General features: G+C 40.4%; 1 protein-coding gene across 2 annotated transcripts in view; it reads left to right on the top strand.

Moving 5' to 3' along the window:
• ATP8A2 (ATPase phospholipid transporting 8A2) overlaps window positions 1-20,816 on the top strand; it is a 345,411-nt gene that overhangs the window by 12,184 nt on the left and 312,411 nt on the right. Inside the window, exon 2 of one of the 2 annotated variants that reach the window (XM_075419584.1) lies at window positions 16,601-16,751. The exons of the other annotated variant lie outside the window; for it this stretch is intronic. Coding sequence (XP_075275699.1) covers window positions 16,682-16,751 — 70 coding nt within the window. The 5' untranslated portion in view covers window positions 16,601-16,681. The remainder of the gene's footprint in view (window positions 1-16,600; window positions 16,752-20,816) is intronic. 2 annotated transcript variants of the gene reach the window in all.

Below are 20,816 nucleotides of genomic sequence, written 5' to 3'. Positions count from 1 at the left end.
TCATCAGAATTAGTACGTGAACTGGCATTCAGTAATAAATATTTGTACTCTTAAGCAGAAGCCATAAATTTACTGAGGAGGAGAAGGACAGCAGTGAAGTGGTCTGTCTTCACGGGGAGCTAAAGCTGTTGCACTTCAGTTCCAAGTATGTTGTCATTGGTGTCTCCAGAGCAAGGGAATAATTTTAGTTATATCTGCTTCATAGGGTCAATATGAAGATTACAGGCCAGTATTTGTAGATTACACAGTATTTATATGGTGCTGGGAAACAGAAGATGGTATATGAAAAGGTTTCTTTAGTAAGTTTGCAGCCATTAGGGTTTCACTTTATTCATAGTTGCCATCTGGCTTTGGTCATGTCAGACCTCACGAAAGCAAGTCCATGTGGATATTCTGGAAAAGAAAAACCAGACATGACCTTTTATTTAATCCTTTATTTCTTGTAAAGATTTATTTTTGCAATAGTATTCACAAGCTATATTTCTGTAGTTTTTATGAAATTATTTCTTATTATTTAAATACCCTATTAAAAATGATTCTACTCCAACATAAACAATTCTAACAAGAAAATTGATATATCGCTTTTTATAGACTAAAATTTGAGAAGAGTGATTAACAACCTGAGGAAGGGGGAAGGGAAGTCATACATTAAGGAGATTGGCAGTGCTTCAGCTAGAAGACTATGCTGTCACCGAGGCTGTAGCCAAAAATAGAACTGGATTAGCAGAAGAAAAGCAAATAGCTAAAACTAAGGTCAAAGCAGATAAAGATGCTTTAGAATTGTCGCATACACCAAAAAAAACAGAAAGAGGTACTTCAGGCATTTTCCTATTATATATACCTGTAAAGAGGAAAATCAGTTCACACTAAGAAAAACTATGAAAGAAGATTCAATCAGTCAATTAAGAGATCAAGAACTAAGCTTTAAAATATGAGAAAAAAATTACAATAACATTTTCTGGTTGTTTATACAGGCTTTAACATAAACACTATTACAAATAAGTTAAAAAATAAGCTGTAAAAGACAGCTGTAATAATACCAACACTTATAAAATCAAAGGAACAGTAAATTGTCTGAAAACTCTCATTCAGCTGGGGCAACATAGCAACTATTCAAGCTGAATGGGTTGTGCTTTAACTACTCACCAGAAAGTAGGCTTCACTAGATACAAGTTCTACCTGATACCAATTACTACAGGTCTGCTTACACTAATAAGCCCCACCCCCCTAATTTGTGGGTGAGAGAAGCTAATGCACATAGATGATAAGACTTTAAAAGAGGAGAAAGAAAGGAGAAGGTTATGTCTGTAGAGGTGTTGGTAGGATAAGCTATAGTGTACAGAAAGCTTGTCCTTTTTTTTAGCTTTGGATTTCAGTCAGGTAAGTTTACTTCAGGGTTTGAGGGGAGGAAAGGTTGCACTCATTAAAAAAAAATGTATGATGTTTTGTAGACTTCCTTTATAGTGCTCTGAGGTAGAGGCTGATCCTTATCTTTTCTTCACTTTCCTGTGTGGGAAAACTAAAAGTGTGTTTTCCTGATAGGAGGTTTTACTCAGAAGTACAGGAAGAGTCTTGTACAAAGCAAAATCTATGTCTGCTTTTACTGTAATGGTTTTGTTCTTTTATCAGTGACTAGATACTGCTTGGTAAAAGTATCGCTAAAACTTAAACCTTGAGAACAAGCAATTATTAATCTATGTCAGAATAATTCCTTTCTGTGGGTAATTCTATGTTCCTGTTGCTATCATCATGTACATTTAAACTGTATGATACAAGCACTACAGTGGTGGTTCTCAGCAACAACACAGTAGGAATTATACTGAGGATGAAAGGTATGTTTAATGTGAGACAGCCCTTCAAATTTATTACGGTGTAAGGCAACTAGTGGTGAGGAACTCTTGTTTTAACAAGTTTAAGACAGTAACTGAATAGAAAGGATATTGGAGATCTCTTTCTCTCTCTCTCTCAAAAGCTCTGCTACTGTTCTACTAGCAAAGTAGAACAGCTGTCTGGAAATACTGTGGTAGTAGTATTTATGAAGATCTTTAAACATGATGTAGTAAACTGATGCTTACCAGTTGGGGACTTCTGGTCATGTATGAGCAAAGAGCTTCTGTTGTAGTCTGTGGAGGGAAGAGAAAGAAGGCTTTTAGGCTTTCACAGAAGATTGCTGTATGAAATTTGTCTCCAGTAGTTATTTGAGAGAACTGGCTGCTTCCTTTTGTTTTATATTAAAAAAAAAAAAAAAAGAGTAGGTGAAGCTTATACTAGGGGTGGGAATGACTATTTCCCTTTCAGAAAGTGTCTCCTCCTCCCTTATAAAGGAATGATGAACTTGTATCAAATCCAGGAGTGGATATAGCTCAGCACTGTCTGAAGACTGAAACTCTGTCCTGAAGACTTTAGAACCACTTTTGGACTCCGCATCTTAAACCATTCCGTACACTGAACAGAAGGAAAGAGAAGAGTGACTGAAGTCTAGCTGATAAGACTTTCTTAAGGAATGAAACAGCAGTGCTTGCTGTGCCTGGATGGATGCACTGCCATTGGAAATGGAGTCAGCTAGGTGGTGGTGTTCAGCTTTCAGCAGTGGGTCCTTGCTTTGGGCTTTTTTCTGCTCTTCCCTAGGGCTACTTTGTTATGAAAAACTCCTTCAGTACTAGTGTGTGAGTCATAAGTATAATTTCCTCTAAATCCACAGCAGCCTGTGCAATACTAGATAATTAAATATTGAAAAGGTCTGTGATTGTTGTTTTTGCTTGTTCTGGTGGCGGTTCCAATAAAACTCTGCCTATTGCCAACAGGTACTGGAATGTCTCAGAAGTGACAGACAGATGCAGTACAAATGTGCTTAATCATCAGCAATGATGGAATAGGTCAAACCAAATCCTTATCTGATAGAAAACAAACATTTAATGTTTTGGCAGTGACAAGCCTTGCATGAACCCTAGCAGGAGAGCTGTATGGTCATAGCCCCAGCTGGTCCAGTCAGTGTAACTCTACCTAAATCAAATTCACTGTCACCAGTCTGCAGCAGTTCAGGGCCTGAACTATAGGCTTCCCAGAAAATCTGTGGAATCACCATAAAATATCTTTTAGAGATCGAGCCACTGAGACTATTAGCTCTCTTGTGGTGGTGGGGGGGGAGGAAAGAATACTTCTAAAACTCATCTAATACAGATGCTGCAGACAAGATGGCTGTTCCAGGAAGAACAACTAGTATAAGAAGGCTTATTATGTTGGGATTTTTGTAATAACAATACTTTATTGGGAAAACTTCTCCATCTATATAGTATAGGACTTTAGTGTAGCAGGTGGATAAATACTACTGCAGCATTAAAATAACTGATAATTATGTCTTTTATATAGTGTGTTTCAGAAGGAAAAGTAAAGATCCATATGAGGTTCCAGCTCAATAAGCTTTCTTCTCATCCCTGATCTGATCTTCTGACTGAGGCTGTAGAGCAGAGATAAGACTAGCTGATACTGCAAAACCTGTAAGCCCCTCTCATCTGCCAGTAGTGCTCTTTTCCTGCAGGGGAGAGGCAGAGGCATGTGATGGCAGCTTGTCTCTTGCCCTTGGTTAAACATAGAACTGCTGTTGAATTTTCTGGTTTGGAAGTCTTATACATCCATTAAACTAAAAATAAACTTACACTACACTGAAGACATGACTCTGTCCTGAGCTTTGTGCAGAGGTATGTCTTCATTAAGCTGCCTTCAGCATTATTATCTGTGTTCTGGTTTTGTTAGTGCTTGGTGACAGAGCAACACAGAGGTTCTGCACTGGATTGTTCAGCTGGTGCTCAGGGCTGGGAGTACAGGAGCTACTCTTGTAGGTCCAAGTATAAGAAACCTGAAATGCAGACCCCCTGCTTCTCCACCCCCTTGCTGTGACTCTGTTCTTGGGGAGGTGGTGGTTTCAATGTAGCCTTGAAGTCCTCTAGAAACTGGCAGGTGGTGGGGAGGGCTGTTAATTCTCACATCAGCATAGATACTTCTGTTTTAAGGTGCTTTAGAAGGAAGAAAATGTCTGTTAGTGCCAGAAAATGAATCTCTGAGGAATGTGCTACCTCTGCATGCTGTATCTGTGGTGTGATGGTGATGTAGGACAGCAGAATCACTCTGCGATGTAGCTGTTACTCCTAGAGCTCTGAAATAGTTAGCCTGAGGCTTATTTATTCTTCCTGCTGTTAACAGTCAACTCCATGTTGTCCTCTCTCCACCAAGGATGGCATTTCTTTTTTCTCTCACTGGAGCAGAGTGATGTGATGGGTGTGTGTAGGTTGTGCTCATAGCTCTGGGGTTCAGTGCAGTTCTCTACATGCATGTGGAGTGTCTCCTCCACCATCTTGGGATTGCTGAACAGTCCTTTGGTCTGAAGGTGGAGGGCTAAAATACTGTTGGATTAACAAGATGGTATTAGTCTTGTTCCTGCATTATGCCAAACTTCAACATAGTTAGTAGATATTACAGTAGAAAAATTAGTGTAAGAGTTAAATAAGAACATGATAGCCAAATTTGATAGCCAAATTTGATTAGTTATTACCCTAGGCAGTTACAAAGATGCTGTTTTCTGTAAGGCATTTGGCAGCTGTGTAAGATAGCTGAAAGTATATTGCAGTTAGTGAGAATGAATTGGTTGCCAATTTCCTCTCTTGAATGGTTCCATTAACAGTCCCACTAACAGTTGTAGTGAACCTTTAATGAATACAACAAGCCACACAACCCACATGAGCCTATGTGGCTTGGTACATGGTGTGTTCTGTAATGGTACCATGCAATCGGGTTTTCGGTCTGATTTACTAAGTGCTTCATCAACAATTTGGTATGATGTTTATTTTAAAAATGTTGCATCAGTGAGGAGAATACACTATAATTTTTTTCCCCATTATTTTTTCATATTTATGTTGTTCTATGTTAAGCACACATAAAGAAAGGTATAAGTAGCAGAGCAGTAAGGATATAGTGGCTTAATAATGTGCTGTTCTTAGCTTAACAGTCAGTCCTCAGAACCCATAGCATGATGCTGGAGTACCCTTTTGGGTAGGATGAGTGCCTTGCAGAGGCATTTTGGTGGCTTGTGCAAGCAGTGAAACCCCTCCGCATTGCAGGCAGGGTCTGCTCCATGCCCATTCAAAGGCATGTCTGTGTATCTAAGATGAGTACTTGGATGCATAAGCCTCTGCTTAATAGCTGGTCCTTCATTTAGCAGAAGAAGAATGAGGTAAAACTAGGCCCTGCTTCTGCAATAGCTGAGCCAAAATGAACTTTACAAGGTTCTAGTCTCTTGTTCCTGCCAGTGATCCTTCCCTGTTGTCTTCTGCATTCCATGTGACACAGCTGCCAAGCAGAGAGAAGTGGTTTAAAGAAATGCTGGGAAGGAAGATAGTGGCTGACAGCTTAATCAGTACCCAAAGGTCAGTTCTTGATGATTGAACAGTTCTTCCTGATTACTTCTGAATCAGTCGTGGTAGTCTTTCCTCCTTCCCTTTACAAAATAAGAGATACATGGATTTGAAACTCTGGGGTTCAGGGGAGGTTGTTAAACCTTAACTCCCTACTTTGTAGTCAGATGTCTCCTTGAAAAGGCAAGCTTAGCTGTGTTGTGGCATATTGCCATGGTCATGTTATATAAATGTTTTCCTCACAGTTAGTATTTTGCCAACATCCTCTAGAGCATGGACTGGTGGGGTTTGGGATATTATGTTGCTGTTCTGGATAAATGTGGGGGTAGGATGAGACACCTGGGGGATTTCATAGGTGTGAGTTGCGAGTTGCCCTCAGAGTGCTGGGGAAGCCCCACTGGCTTTCAAAGCTGGTTCCACTTTGTGCAGGGCTGTCCCCTTACCATGCCATAGCTCAGGTCAACATTCACGATGTGTCTTTGTCTCAGCTGTCAGTAGCACTAGTAAGAAAACAGGATTCAGTAGCACCTGGCTGGCTTTCTGCTCATTGAGCCCTTTCCAGTGACAGCAGCTGGCAATGGTGAGGTGAAGACAGTGCTGGATTTGTGCTTTTACAATAGGATCTGTCACAAGATGCAGAGGGATCTGCTCAGACTTTGTTTGAGTGGCGTTAGGGCTGCAGTCTGTGTATTGTTCTTAACAGTTAAAATTCACCTCAGTTATCACCTGTGTCTGATCAGGACAAGATATGCTTCCCTGTGTCTGCATAATAGATTAGATGCTTTGAAGAAACAGTGCTTTTCTAATGCACGTTCTCCTGCTGAGCTGTTCCACAAAACCTGTACACATGCGTGCGCACATGAGAAGAGACTAAACCTGAGCTCCTGAACTAATTGCTGTTTTCCCAGTGCTCTTAAAATTTAATAAGGCAATGGGCTTGTCTTTGTAATCTAATTGCTGTTGGCTGGTGGAAGTTCAGCAGCTCTCCTGTCATACCTGTTGCTTTCAGCTATGGAACCCCACTTTACCCCATTAAGAGTGGGAGCAATTCTGTCCATGTATCTCACGGCTGCTGTGTGGCACTGCCTAGTGAGCAAATGGCTGGTCTAAGCTGGCTTTGACAAATCCAGTGAATTACCTGCAACCTAGTTCATTAAACAGCTCTGAACAGTGATCACTGTGCTATCAGTATTGCTAGCGTGCTGTCTTTCATCTTCCCTTCCTGCTGCTTCTTGGTCGGTACTTAGGTTACGAGTTTACCTGCCACTGCCCTGCCTGTCTAGGGCAAGCATGCTGTGTAAATAATTAATAGGGCTTAAATGTTTCAAACAAGCCTAGTTAGGTTTGGTGAGGGAAAGTGAAGTCAAGCGATGGTAGAAGATACGCAGTACTGAGTTTTCATTTAATGCAAATCTGGATTTTTGTTAGAGCTATTCTAGACCTCCCCTGTGGCAGCTGAAGCTAGCTTTCCCCAGGACTCGGTCAGACTGACCATCTGCGGTTGCCAGAACAGAACTGTGCTCCCGTTACAGCCTCTCTGCCTGCTGTGGATTCCTTTGCTTTTTTTGTAAAACAATTGTTTTTGTGTAGTGAGGCTTTCTTGTAAGGGAGTTCCTATGGATCCACTAGTCATTAGAACTTAAGTTATGAGAAGAGTCTCAGGGCTGCATTAAGCATGTCTTGAGAACCTGTAGGGAAAAGGCTGTGCTTGCTCTCTGTGCTGATAACTATAGCACAGCATCTTGGAGTCCCTAACTTCTCAGGTAGGCTTGGGCCCGAAGGCTGTAAGTTAGGCCAAAGGTCTTTCTCGGGCAAGAATTGGTAAGTGATGCAGTTCCCTTTTGGATTAGTGCATATGCGGCCTTTAGTTTTAAAAGGCATTTTTGTACAGTGTTTCAGTTAAACGAGTTCTCTTCTGGCCTGTTAAAAGGCAGTGGTCTCGAGCATTGGCCAAGTGCTAATGAAGTGCTACTGCCACAGGGTATGAGGAGTGCATTTCTTTGCTTTAACCTGTGACTCTGAGAAGATTTTGTTAAACATTTTTTTCCTCTTTACAGCAATGTAGCATTCTTGCCTTTAGCAATAAAAAGATGAACTAAATCAACTCTATAGCATTGTTCATGTAAGTACAAATAAATGCAAGAAGCTGTAGTGGCTTCAGGCTACTTTAAACAAACTAGAATTATCTTAACATAGTGAATACTTGATTTTTCTTGTCTACTCAAGACAATATTAAGAGTAAAAGGATGAAGAAAATGCATGTTCTTACTGTTAATATTTCACTGTTTGCAAGTACTTCTTTACCTACATCAATACTTTAGCTTTCTAAAGTAGAAAGCAGATTGAATGTGGAAGCAACTGCATTGATAACATTGAGACGAAAGCATTGATAACTGGATCACAAGGATTACCTATTAGTATTCATGTTTCTTTAGTTTCTGTTTTGGTAACCCGAGTTACTAGTAGTGGACAAGCTAGGTGTTGAGATACTAGTTCACAAAAATGGAAAACAGTGCACTATAATTATTTGCTATTTTGTTCGGGTAATAGATGTATATAGGCATTGTTTCTGTTCATTTAAAGGCTGGGTTTCCGTGCATTGGTTTTCATGTTAACTGGAGAGCAGATCCAGTTGAGATGAAGGTGAGCGAGAAATTGGTTGTCCTGCTAGTGAAATCCAAGACCAAATTTATTTGAAGAACTGTCTTCTGGTAGTCCTGGATGTCTTTATGGAAGTCATGCTCATAGATTAGTTGAACTGACAAAGCTGTACTGCTAGGTATGCTAGAAAGGGTGGTTTTGCTGTAGAAGTACAAAAGCAACTCAGGATGTGCCACTAGCTCCTGTGCTTTGTTATATCTTGGCAACACTGCAGGTGGGGACATCTTTACAGTGAGACTAGATGTGGTCCTGTATCTCCTGCGTTTCAAGGCTGGAAGGCAGTTCTGGAGTACTCCACAGCACAGAGGTTCACTCTGTGATTACTGCTCATATCTGCCACGGCATTTTTCCAGCCACTAGTATGGGAATATGAGCAACTGTTACTCTTTCAGATTTGAGAGAATTGATGGTTTGTGCTTTAATTTTGACTACAGTTGCTTGATGAATAATTCTTTCTGAAAAGGAAAGCACTTTGTAAATGTCAAGGGCATTTGCAGTAGGTAGTACCAACATAATTTAGGAAAATGTAGCTTTTTGGAGAGCTTGTTCTCCCTTCGTTTGCATGCCAGGTGTCTTAGAAAATGCCTTTTTTTGAAGATGATATCTACACTTGAGTATGTGTAGATGGGACAGTGTTTACAGAGGTAATATAAGACACCTCTAGAGGTGTGTGCTTACACAGTGAGTGGTAAGCAAGCCACACAAATTTGGTAGTGGGTGGACAAGATTATTCTTGTTGCTCTCTTCAGTTTGCTTAATTTTATGGTGCACTTCTGATTAACTGGCAATAATTGTGAAAAATCATACTTCAGCAAGCAGCTCTTTCAGACAAGCTGTGGGGGCCTCAGGCCAAAGTCTAGTGTGGGATTTGGTGTTCTTTGTTATAAACCTTGATATTGAGGCTTGAAGTAAAATTCTTAAGATACACTAATGTTTCAGTACCTTGCTGGATTTCTGGTCAGAGATGTCAGCAACTTGGAGAACTAAGAAGTTTATCCTGTAGAATGCAGCTGCAGTGGTTACAGGGGAGCAGAAAAGATGACTTCTGGTGGGGACTGCTGTAAGACTGACCTGAAATAGACTGTTAGCAGATGGGACCAGGTACCTTAATGCTTGTAGAGGGATGCCTCACGAAACAGGAGGTAGCTCAACCTGGCTGTCCTTTAAGGCTTCTATTTTGCAATAGGAAAAAAAACACTTGCAACTTAATTTCTGTCCCTCACACCTTTTGGAAAGAAAGTAATATTTAAAGTAATTTTTGCAGATCTAGCATTACTGATTTTAATATATACATATATATTCAATTAAAAATAATATATATGTAAAAAGAAGTCCTCTGTAGATTTTGTGGTAATATGGGCTTTGGTGCACAATTATGAAATCAAAATTGTTAGTTATACTTAATGTTTTCCCATTAAAATTCCATAAACATGAATTCACTGACTTGTCACTGGAGACCTGTATCTTAATTAAAGAACATTAGAGCACAGAATAAGAGGCTGGAAACTGTGGTTTTGTTTTTTTTTTCTTGTTTATACTGCATATGTTTGCATGCGTGTGCTCACTATTTCCTGACTGAGGCATGCTATCAGCAGCTTGGAGATGATCTGATAAAAATTAACTGGAAACTGAAAATTCTTACTAAATTATGAGAGGTTACACAGTCTCCCTAGCTGCTCAGTTGCTCTGAGAATTAATTCCCTTCCCAGACTATGGCAGAGAACATGAATCTTTGATTATGCAAGCTAGGGAAATATATTTAAAAAAGAACCTACAGTTACTGTTTTATTATTAACAAATGCCTGTTAGAAGAATTGTCTTCCTGACCCTGCAGGCACATCTGTCAACGTTTGCTATCATGAAAACATAAAACCAGTGCTCAATGCAAGTGTTACCTCGGGGCTCTTTTGAACAGGTGCTTTACAGAAATCTTGAAGGGATAAATTCTGGAGGAGGGCAGAGAGCTGGTCTCTGAACTTGAGCAACATCCAGCTAAGAACAAAGGAACAGAAATTGGTTATGTCTGAGCTTTTGGCTGGAAGATATTCTCAAATGCAAATGGCTGTAGCAGTTACTACCCTGCTTGTTAACTGCATTTGAAAAGTTGATTTCATGATTGAGAAAGCTGAGCTTGAACTAGTGGGGTTTGACAGAGCAGTAAAATGATCTTCAATTGCTTGAATATAGTGTGATAAACTGATGGTACAAGAGCTGTTTTTCAGCCACTGACAGCAGACTCAGGGAAGAGGAATTCAATCTTTTGACTAGATGCTACCCCCACCCATCTGATATGTTTTGAGTCAACATGCTAAAGTTTTTTTAACCTTTTAGAATGAAGCAGCAGGTAAGCTAATACTAGGTGGGATGGTGAGGTGTAATGGATGGAAAACTTGTTAGTTCATTCCAGCAAAACTCCCATGAGCTTCAGCAATGCTGAATCCATCTTGAAGTGAGTCAAAAACAGGGTTTCTAACTTAGTGTTTGAACAAAATGTCGTATATCTATTGTAAGGTACTAAGAATCCAAATTGTTATATAACAGATACAATTTATGTCTAAATATAGCTGCAAAAGACTACACTGAAGACTTTAGAAATCATTACCTGCTACAGGAGTTGAGTAATTACTAATTGATGTGGTTTGTGGCCAGTACTCATGAAGTCACCAGAGCAGGAACAAATGCACTTAAGTCAGTTGTGGAATTTGGTTTCTGGCTTATAGTTATTCTCACTGGCTTGCCAGAAACCTGGCCTGTGTATTTACTTGCTTTCCACATCGAAGTAGAAAGAATAAAGACATACTTGCTTTATTCTTAATTATTCATTTGGTGGAACTCAAGTTTTCAACAACTTGCAGCATTCTGAGCTACGCTTGTGGCTGGGTTTCCAGTGCGATGCCACATTTCTTCTTGCCTGTCCCACTGACCATGCAAAGGGAAGGTGCCTCACTGGTCACCAACTGGTAGATACACATTTAAGCAATCACTTTGTGTGGAATGAAGGTGCTACAGGTGCTCAGCACACAGTGAAGTGATCACGTATTTGACTCCATAGGCACAGGAGTGACTTAAAAATCTGAACGTGAATAGTGTTAAGCAGTTTAAACCTCTATGCAGTCATCTTTCTTGAGGAGCACAAACCTCTTGCAGCCTATAGAAGGAAAAGCTCTTTTTACTAGGTCTTTTTACTAGGACTCCCAACAGCGAATGTGTCAAATGTATTTCTGGCCTTCAGAAGTATTTGCATTTTGCAAATCAAAATGAAAGCATGAAGGTGCAGTAGAAAAAAAAAAGTTGATATCCCGATGCTCAGCCTGTCTTCAGATCTGTCTGCAGCTGTTGGTCCCAAGGATATGCTCACCACTTCTAGTCTTGGTCTTTGTTACTTTGATTAGTTGCTAAGAAAGAAACTTCAACTTAATCACAGTAAAACAGTATTATATTGAAAGTAGACCTGAGAGAATATTTGGTGGTTGACCAACATGCTTTGAAACAGGTTTGCGTAAAACTAACTTGAAACAATTCTGTTCAGCTGCAGCCTGTGCTCTTGCTAGATGTGTGGGGACTTGTCAGAACTTGATAAACTGAGACATAAGCCTTATCTTTAAACTGAAGATTTTCCACAGTACTCCACTCAAAATTATTTATCCACTTTATTCCTGAGCTGTGCATGTGCTGGGGGAGGGCCAGGGGTATCCTGTCTGGATGAGCTCGTATTCAGGGGTCCCTGATAAACAGCTTTGCTTTTGCTCATGTCTGCTTTGACCAGTAGCAGTAGTAGTTCAGGCCCTCGTTTCACTGTTGGGCCAGTCTAGATACTTTCTTAACATGCAGTGTCCTTGAAGGAGATTCGTTTCAGCACAGTAAGACACTGACTATAATGCTATTCAAGAGAAACCTAAATTGGGCAAGTAAGAAAAAATTACATTCAAGTTTTTTGGAAATCGGTGTTAACTCTGGCTAAATACATATTTGCAGTTGGACTGCAGTTTTACTTTGCATTTCTTTTAAGAAATTTTTTCTCCGTTGGAGACTTGGAACTGTAGGAGCAAAATAGATGTAGACTTGAAAATCCAGAATGTGTGGAAGACTGACAGAAATCCCATATTTAAGTTCAAATTATTTTATAAGGACAGCTGCAAAGCTTTGAAAATCATTCTGTTTAGTACTGTTGAAAAGTGTGATCCCTGGTAGTTTACACCTCTTTGCAATGTGAGGTGACATTAGAAATGTATGGTAGCTGTGCAGTGGCATTAGAGGGTGGGAGCAGTGCCTGCCCTGTTTCATGTTTTTGATGGAGCTGGCTGTCAGAACAGCTGGATGAGCGTAACAGCAGTGGAAGTTTGAATGCAGAACTGGTGGCAGCAGATGCAGTGACGTCTGCTCTAGCAAGTCTGGCGCCGAAAGGGAGCGGATGCAGGCTCTTCTGAGGAGTGTAGGCTACCTCAATGAGCAAAAAATGAGATGGAGAGTGGGTTTAGAATCGCCCTTCAAAAGTTTCTGTTCTGGTCCATAATCTAATGGTGAAAGATGTATTTTTTAAAAAGTGTATCACAAAAGGGTATGGAATAATAACTAAGGGGGATATGGTTGGGTTTGTAGGGAGCAAAGGCCAGGGAAGGATTTAGACTTGCTTAAATTCTTGGGACTGGGTTCCTGGGAACCTGAAGAGTTCAGAAATGAGTTGTTAAGTGCTGTTGGTGAAATCTGTTACCTAAAGGCTCATTCAGTAATAAAATACTTAATGGTATCTGACTCAGAGTACCTCAGTTTCATGAATGGTATGTCTTGGTACCCATTTCTGTGATGTGCGGATCTTGGAGGTGGGAGTGCTGGAAACAAGTGGGAAGGGTCTGGTTCCATGAAGTTCTCCTGTGCTGCCGAAGTGCTGCATGGCCCTGACTCTGACCTTAGCCAGATGTGCCTAATTCCCTGGCTGCAGAAAAGCAAATCTGTGGTGGTGACTGGGTGTGCTGAGACAGTGAATGCTTCTGAATTAAGTGGGTAGAGATTTCCCTGTGATATGCTTATGTTGGTGACTGTCTAAAATACTTGCTGTTAGCTGGTACTTCCTTAGTAAATCCTTTTGTGCGTTCCTGGATTATCCTAGCACGTAGTTCTGATTATCAGCATAAACAAGATCATGAAAATCATATGGTGACTTTAGGAGCAGATATCAGAGCAGCTGTGGTATTATATATACTTATATTTAGTCACTGTATGTGGCTGTTAATGAGTTCGTTCACATTTGAGTGGTTTCCCTGGGGAAGGAATGGGGTGAGGAATTGCCTGTCTTTGTTCTGTTAGTAAGTTTGTGTTTTTTAATCAAGTTCTAGTCCTTTCATATGCCCACTAAGTAAGTGGGATACTTTGTGAATACTAAATTGGCAAAAAAACTGTTGGGGAAGTGTACACAAAAAAATTGAAGCTTATTTGGAAGTCTGCTATTATACTGGAATAAATGTTGGACTCAAAATTACTTTTACTTCCAATGTTCTCACTAAATTTGATGCAAAAACATCTATTTCATCAGGGCTGAACTTTATCTTCAGCATGAAAGCAAATTCCAAGTACTTCCAGCTTTCATGATTCTTGTGATCTGCCTTACGTGGAGCCTCTGGCTTGCTTTCAAGGCAGCATGTGGGGAGATGAACCTGCAGTGCAGAACAATCAAGCTGTGATTACAGGCAATCCTGAAAATATGACACGTGTTTATTATAAAGGGTCAGGGGTGAGAAGATAAGTTTGTTTTTTTTAACAAACAAAACCGAGCCTCAATCCCGAAGACTCTAAACATCATAATGCCTAAAAAAGGTTTTGTAATGTTTTGATGTCTGACTCATTTCTGTCAGTGCCTGGAGCTGACAGTACTGAGTTGTTGATACCCAGTATTATGCGTGGAAGGATTTCCAGTAATAAAAAGCAGTAATGATACAAGGCAGCACACAGCTGATGGTAAATATGCTGACAGTACTGGCCTAAAATGCCTCTTACTAGTTCTTGAGTGTACTGTGAACATGGCTTATGGACGTTCTGCTTGCTCTGAGAAGAGCTCGGAGGGGTCTGCACAAGCCGCTGAAGGATGTGAGGAGCTCTAGGGACAGACCAGCTTGGAGAGAATTTGAGCTGGATCGCTTTGTTTGAGAAGTGCTACTCAATTTGGGTGCAGGAACATGGTTTTATATTGTACTTTTATTCTATATGTCTATTCCAACAATTTTTGAAATAGTCACAAAAATCCTGGAAGTTAATGCTAAAGTATATTTTGCGAGGTACTGTTTTACTGACGCCTTGCTGAATGTGTAATAAGTTCATACTTGGTTTCAGGACAACAAAATAAAACTAGTCAATATAGAAAATGGCTAAGTCAGTCTCTCTGCCCTCTCCACTGATTATACTTGTAATGTCTGTTACATCTGTAACGAAAAAATAAGCCATCTGGAAAAATTTGAAGTTATAGCATCAGTGCAGTGTAAGTGCTTACATGAGACTTCTTGCCCTTAAAAAGAAATAGCACTACAAAGTTGAGAGCAATCTGATTGTATTCTAGTATAATCATTTATTTTGATCAAAGGCTCTTTATAAGAGACTTCTGTCCCAAATACATAGCTTGGGCTTACTGATCCAAAGATGGACTTCTTGCGTGGTTTGTGTGTGTATTAGGTACAAAGGTTGGAAAGATCTGAGGGAGGCTTTGTTACGGAGCATGCGGTACAAATCTTGGCATGAGTACTGTTGCTAACTTGTATTGTGTGTTCATCTAGAATGATGTTAGGCCGATGTTACGAAGTCCATACATTTCAACGGCAGCTGAGACTTTGAAATAAGGTGGATTCAGGGGTGGCCATGGTGAGGTTGTAGCGCAGAAGTGGGAGCCCAGGATGTAAAGCAGTCAATGCTCTGCCTAGCTGATTCTGGGCCTGGCCAGCCTGGTGCTGTTGGCATACTCACAGCTAGATGTGATAATAGTGCCTCTGCTGTCAGATCTCATTGGCCTGGGGAAGGTGAGAGGAGCAGTTTGGGTTCAAGTGAGGTCGTTCATATGCCCTATAATAGGGAACCGCTAATCTAGGCTAGCCTAGTCAGCTGGTGAGTTTTCACTCTTTTTAGTAAGAAAACCAGAGTACAGCTCTATGCAGAGGACAAATGGATACAATAGTCTGCTTGTGGAGTCATCTGTGTAGGGAATACATAATGTTCTCAAACATTGTTCTCGGATGCTTTCCTCATGCATTATGCAACACACTTACCTAATGAAAGCTGGATAAGAGCAACTAAAATTTTGAGTTGCCTTCCTCTCCTGAAGAAAAAGCACTTACTTGTAGCTAGTAGTGTCTTCCATGGTTTCCTGTCATTGTCTTGCTCATAAATGTTTGATACACTTTATGTGATTATCTCTTTAACAACTGTAGTTGTACCAATTGCTAGGTGATGTTCTGACTTTCTGCTCTGCCCAGTTTCCAGTCCTTGGCAAGAGATGGGTTTCATACAACCCTCTCAACTGGAGCCTGGCTTTGCATGGGCCCAAACAGAAATAATGTCTGAAGTTGAAGTAATATTAGTGCACTGGTAGCTTCAGAAAGACTGAACTGACCATGCTGCAGTTTGTGGTTGGCAGTCAGTGGTGGTTCTTGCCTTCTTCCCCTGCTAATGTGGTCTGGCTTTCTCAGAGCACACAGCTGTCCTAGCATAACTGTACTCCCTCGCTAATAATAGCCAATGCATTGCTGAAATGGGCCTGATGGGCCCCACGGAGATGTCCTGCAGATCCAGTAGTTCAATGGGGGTAGTAACTACAGATACAGGCCAAAAAGCCAAATCCTTGACGACTCCTGTGGCTGTCCTCTGAGGCTTTAAGCACACTGCTGATGTTTCCTTTTCCATTCCCCATCCAAAAAGCAAGCCAATAGTCTAGAGGGGGGTAGTGGGAAGGAGGAGAGAGAGACTACCAGGAAGGAAGGACCCTGAAAAGCTGTTGTAAGGGCCATATAAGTAGATGTGACTCTGGAGAGAGTAATGGGGTTACTACAGGTGAGAAGAAATTGAAAACTACTCTTTCCTTTCTTAAAGGAGAGGGTTTTTTGTTAGCTGAATTAATTTTTAACTTTTTCATTTGAAACCCAAAATACTTTGCCATTAAAGCTGTTGAGAGGCAAGGAGAAGTAAGTTTAAAAAAGAATCTTTTACATCTGCAAAGATGAATGGACCTCATGACCTGTAAAATCACAGAGCATCTCCAGCAGAAACAGAACTTGAGTTCTACTGTATCTTTAGGATTTCACTTGAGAAATTGTGCTTTAAATGTGGTATGTGGGGGGGTCAGAGTCCAGGAATGGGGCAGATGGCTGTTTCAGGTCCTGAAATACAGGATGATCCTGAATTGCCCCTTTTGTTTTTCTGAAATGTATTGGAAAACTCCAACAAAAGCCACGCTTGTCTCTTGGTCCCTGTCTATACCCATGCACATACTGCACACTTGCCTTCTGTGAATCCAATGCGGAGCAGTTGGAAAGTGCAAAACATATATTTCACAGATTACCATGGGATCCCTTTAATCAGCTTTGAGACCTGCTAATGCTGTAGAGATCTTTGAAGGACTACTGCTGTTCATCTTCATGCAGCCAGTGCAAGAAGGAGTGAACATCATGTCTCTGTGCCGTCGCTGGAAGAGATGCTTCTCTCTAGGTAACTGTACAATGGGCAGCTGCTTTTGTTATGCATTACCCTGTGGGTGGACAGAATTAACAACAGCAGCTTTGGGAATGCTTTGGAAGCAAAAGGTCAGTATGTATTTGGTAAATATTTCTAATCTAGCATTGGCTGGAAGCCAGTGTTACAGGCCTTGGGGCTTTTAGTAGAAGAATACAGATAGCTTTACATCATGAGCATATAAATGGAAAAACATTTCTTTTTCTTGTTTGAATTGTTCTCTTGGAAATCAAGATCAGCTGTGCTTGCTGTTATGCTGTTAGTAAATTGGTATAGGCGCAGATGCATCACAGAGAGGAAAAAAGCATTTGTGTGCCAGAATACTAATAGAATTATGATGTGCCAAATATATTTTTAGCTTCAACCGATATTAATACAAGGAAACAAGCCTCAAAAGTGGGGGGAGGGAAGGCTGTAAGTGCTGTGTTCTAAGGATTAGCTGTGACTGTCAGTTGTGCTAAGAAGATTTCTTATGGCTGTTTTTTAAATATTCTGCTAATCACCTAACAGATCCACTGTGCTTGATAGTTATGTACATGGCCCACAAATAGGATTACTCGTCATGGTTGTCCAAGGTGTGTCTGACAAGTGCTAAAATTCCAGGATCTTCCTTGAGCAGTAGTATTATTCAGAGGAGAGGTGCTTGTTCAGAGGATAAGAATCCAGTTTAGCTGTAACTTCTGCTACTTCATGTTCACTTTTTAAAATTGCTTTAACAATCAAATGTCTCATAAATTCCAGGAACTGCAAATAATGATACTAGAAGAAGGGAGTAGAATTGCCATTGTGCGTTGTCAAATGCAATGGCTTCAGTCTTAAACTATTTTTTTTTTTCCTTTGGTTAGGAAGTTTTCTTGAGCTGAAAATTCAAAAGGAACTTCTTAGTAAAATGGTCTTCATCTCAGAGGCTTAAAGTGCATGCAGAATGGACATAGTATGCGTTTTCATGGGTTTGCACAGTGGAATCTGCATTTGCACTGTTGCCTTGTACATGAAATGCTTCCAAGTTATGTTAAATAAGGAACTCTAAATCCAGTGTCCTCCAAACTGTCTCAAATGCTGAAGACTTGATCAGTGCATTCTAATGTGTGCAAGCATGGTTTGAGCTTGACAGACAGCTGGTAGGCTGTGCTAATCCAGGAGTTAAAAAAAAAAGTGGAGAGAAATGTTGATGTGTGATAACACCAGTAGGTGAGCAGAAACATAGTTCCCCCAAGTCTCAAAACTGTGCAACCCCAAACAGGGAACACTAGTGCTTGCTATGTCAAGTTCTCACAGAACCAATGCCTCCATTACCTCCTTCAAATCTGCCTTGCTGCTGCTTCTTGCAGGGCTTGTTAACGTTATGTGCTGTTAGTTGGAAAAAATGGATGACCAATTTCTTGCAGGATAACTTGGTGCCTTTACAGTATTTAAGTTGTTGGAAACCTGGAGCATATGGAACTCACAGGTATTTTTCAGAGTTGAATCTGAGTTTGAGAAATGCCAATTGTTTGAACCAGCTCTTAGAAAACCTGTTGCACATAAAGAAGTATTTGCATTCAGACTTGAGGGGTTTTGGGGACAGCTTGGGAGGCTCCTCTGGCTTACTGGAGCTGCAGTACTACTTACCTATTTAAAATTCTGGTGTTGAAGAGTAGCTGCTGAAGGTGGGTATTCAACATTGTGTTAGGCTGTTACATGTAATTTATCTGCTGCCCGAAATTTCTCTTTTCAGGCCCCGAATGTATCATTGATTCTCATAAATCAGACATAATGTTGTATACACGAAAAAAACTGTTTGAAGCCCAGGTTATGATGACAAGCTGCTAGCAGATAAACAAGTGAGTTTGAAGAAGAACTAAGGAAAGAGTGAAATAGGAGTGAAGCTTCTAGAAAGGCCACTTTGCAGTATGGGAATTAAAAACAACAACAAAAGACTTGTTTTAACTGCTGTCAATTACTAGTGCCCCTAACATTTTTGTAAAGATAGTGTGGAAGCTGAGGCAGGGGAGGAAGGGACTAACTTTTCTCTCCCCACCAGTGATACAGGTTCAGCCTTGGAATTTAGCTGGCAATTGCAGCTATCAAGCATGAGGCAGAATAAGAATAGATTATGTTTGTTTTATGCAGCTTTATTAGCTCAGCATTATCAGCAGAAACTGCTTGTTTTTGACATTAAGTGATCAGGTACAAAATGACTTTGGAGAAGGAAAAGAGCTATTAGGCAAAATGCTATTCCCCTTGTGGTCTCACAAAGATTGCATATGAGGATTGTTAGAGGGACTAAAAACATGAGGCCTTTATTTTACCATTCAAAGAAGCAAAAAGAAATGCACCAAGGAGACCTTAACTCAGACCACAGGCAACCTTAGGCACCTTTTCTCTCCATACCTGAGTATTCTGCCACCTCATTTTTCTTTTGACTAATGTGGCTGTCTGCTATTCATAGAGAGGGGAGTGGATTTTGTTGGGTGGACCTGCTGCTTGTCCCTTGCCTCTTTAAGAGTTCTGTTCTGTCTCTTGAAATACACAGTATTTGTGCATGGTCATGCATCTGAACCTTATTCTCTCTATGTAGTTTCTGCTAAACTGTATGCTCTACTCCTGCAGTAGCATAATCCTGCTTGCTGCTTTTTGGCTCTCTGAGGTCTCTCTAGCATTCTGTTAGGAACCTGTTCTGTTTGTTAGTGACAACATTTAGCTTCATCATCCAAATTAATTTAGGCATATGCCTAAATTCCAAGCTCCTGCTGTCTCTGCTCCCGGTATGCAATTCCATTCACAATCTGATCGAGGCTGCTCTTCAAAACAAGCTCTGTTTTGTGTGTTGAACTTCTTAGAGTTAAGAACCTTCTAGTTGATAATTTAAGATTATTCAGAAAGACCTTTTTCAGTGTCATCAAAAGTAGCTTGAATAGAGGATAAACACAAGAAAGAAGCGACTTAACTTCACAAGGCCTATAGTATTCCTGTTCAGGCTTACATTAACAGGGCCAAGCAAATGAAGTTCTTGTTCACTTCTGTAATCCCAGCAGTTGCTTTTGTATCAGCTAAGGCTCCAAGAAGTCTTTCACAAATGTGTGCAGTTCTAGTCACCTACTGCAAGTGAGAGGTACTGATGCTCTGTGTCTGTTAACATGATCATTCATAGAATCATAAAGGTTGGAAAAGACCTCTAAGATCATCAAGTCCAATCATCAACCCAACACCACCATGCCTACTAAACCATGTCCCGAAGTGCCATATCTACATGTTTTTTGATCACATGTTAATTACTGATCCACCTATACTATGAGTACCTCTGCATCTATCATAACACTGTGGCTCTTCAGTAGCTACATCTCGCTGGCAAATCAGTCCTCCTTGGATTCACCAGTATATGCAAGTTTTTCTTCTGGCTTAGCTGAGCTCCCAGTTGATATCAGCACTTCTTGCACTGATCCCTGAAGTGCACTGTTAGGTGTTTGTACTGTAGGATTTTTAACATTTATATGTTCCTGAAGACTTGATTAATGTATCTCTTCAAGACTGACACTTGTTGTAAGCTGCATGTAGCTCTTGAGTCTTCAAAGTAAACAAGCTCAAACTAGTGGCCACTTGCCTGTCTTGTGTTTTTGACTGATTAAATGAAATTATCCTCAGAATTGGACTGAGCAGGTTGACAAGTGACTTCTTTCCAGCATGATAGCTTCTGTCAGAGAAGCTTGATAGAAGCTCCTCCTTTATGGCTTCTTTTGCAGAATAATTCACTGTCTACTCTTACAGGCAACTGCTCTTGAGTTTTAAGTGACTTCTGAAATCCAGGAGCATTATAACATTGGCTAACTGCTCAGCAATACCCTTTTTATTCTTGTTGATTTTGATAATCTATACATATTGCATAGCTATGAAAAGAAAAGGAGAGAAGTTAGACCTGTGTCTATTTAATTTCCTTTGTGATATCTGTGTTAGCTTGATTGATGACAACTTTCTCCTTGCATCTTGGAGTTCGGAAAATAAGCTCCCTTTGCATAGTCCTCTTGTCATGCTTCTGAAGCTTTATCTACTCCTAATATCCTT

This window comes from Opisthocomus hoazin, chromosome 1 (assembly GCF_030867145.1).
Source record: "Opisthocomus hoazin isolate bOpiHoa1 chromosome 1, bOpiHoa1.hap1, whole genome shotgun sequence".
Classification (NCBI taxonomy): domain Eukaryota; kingdom Metazoa; phylum Chordata; class Aves; order Opisthocomiformes; family Opisthocomidae; genus Opisthocomus; species Opisthocomus hoazin.
The sequence above is the reverse complement of the archived record's forward strand: the minus strand, read 5'-3'. Positions and strand labels throughout refer to the sequence as shown.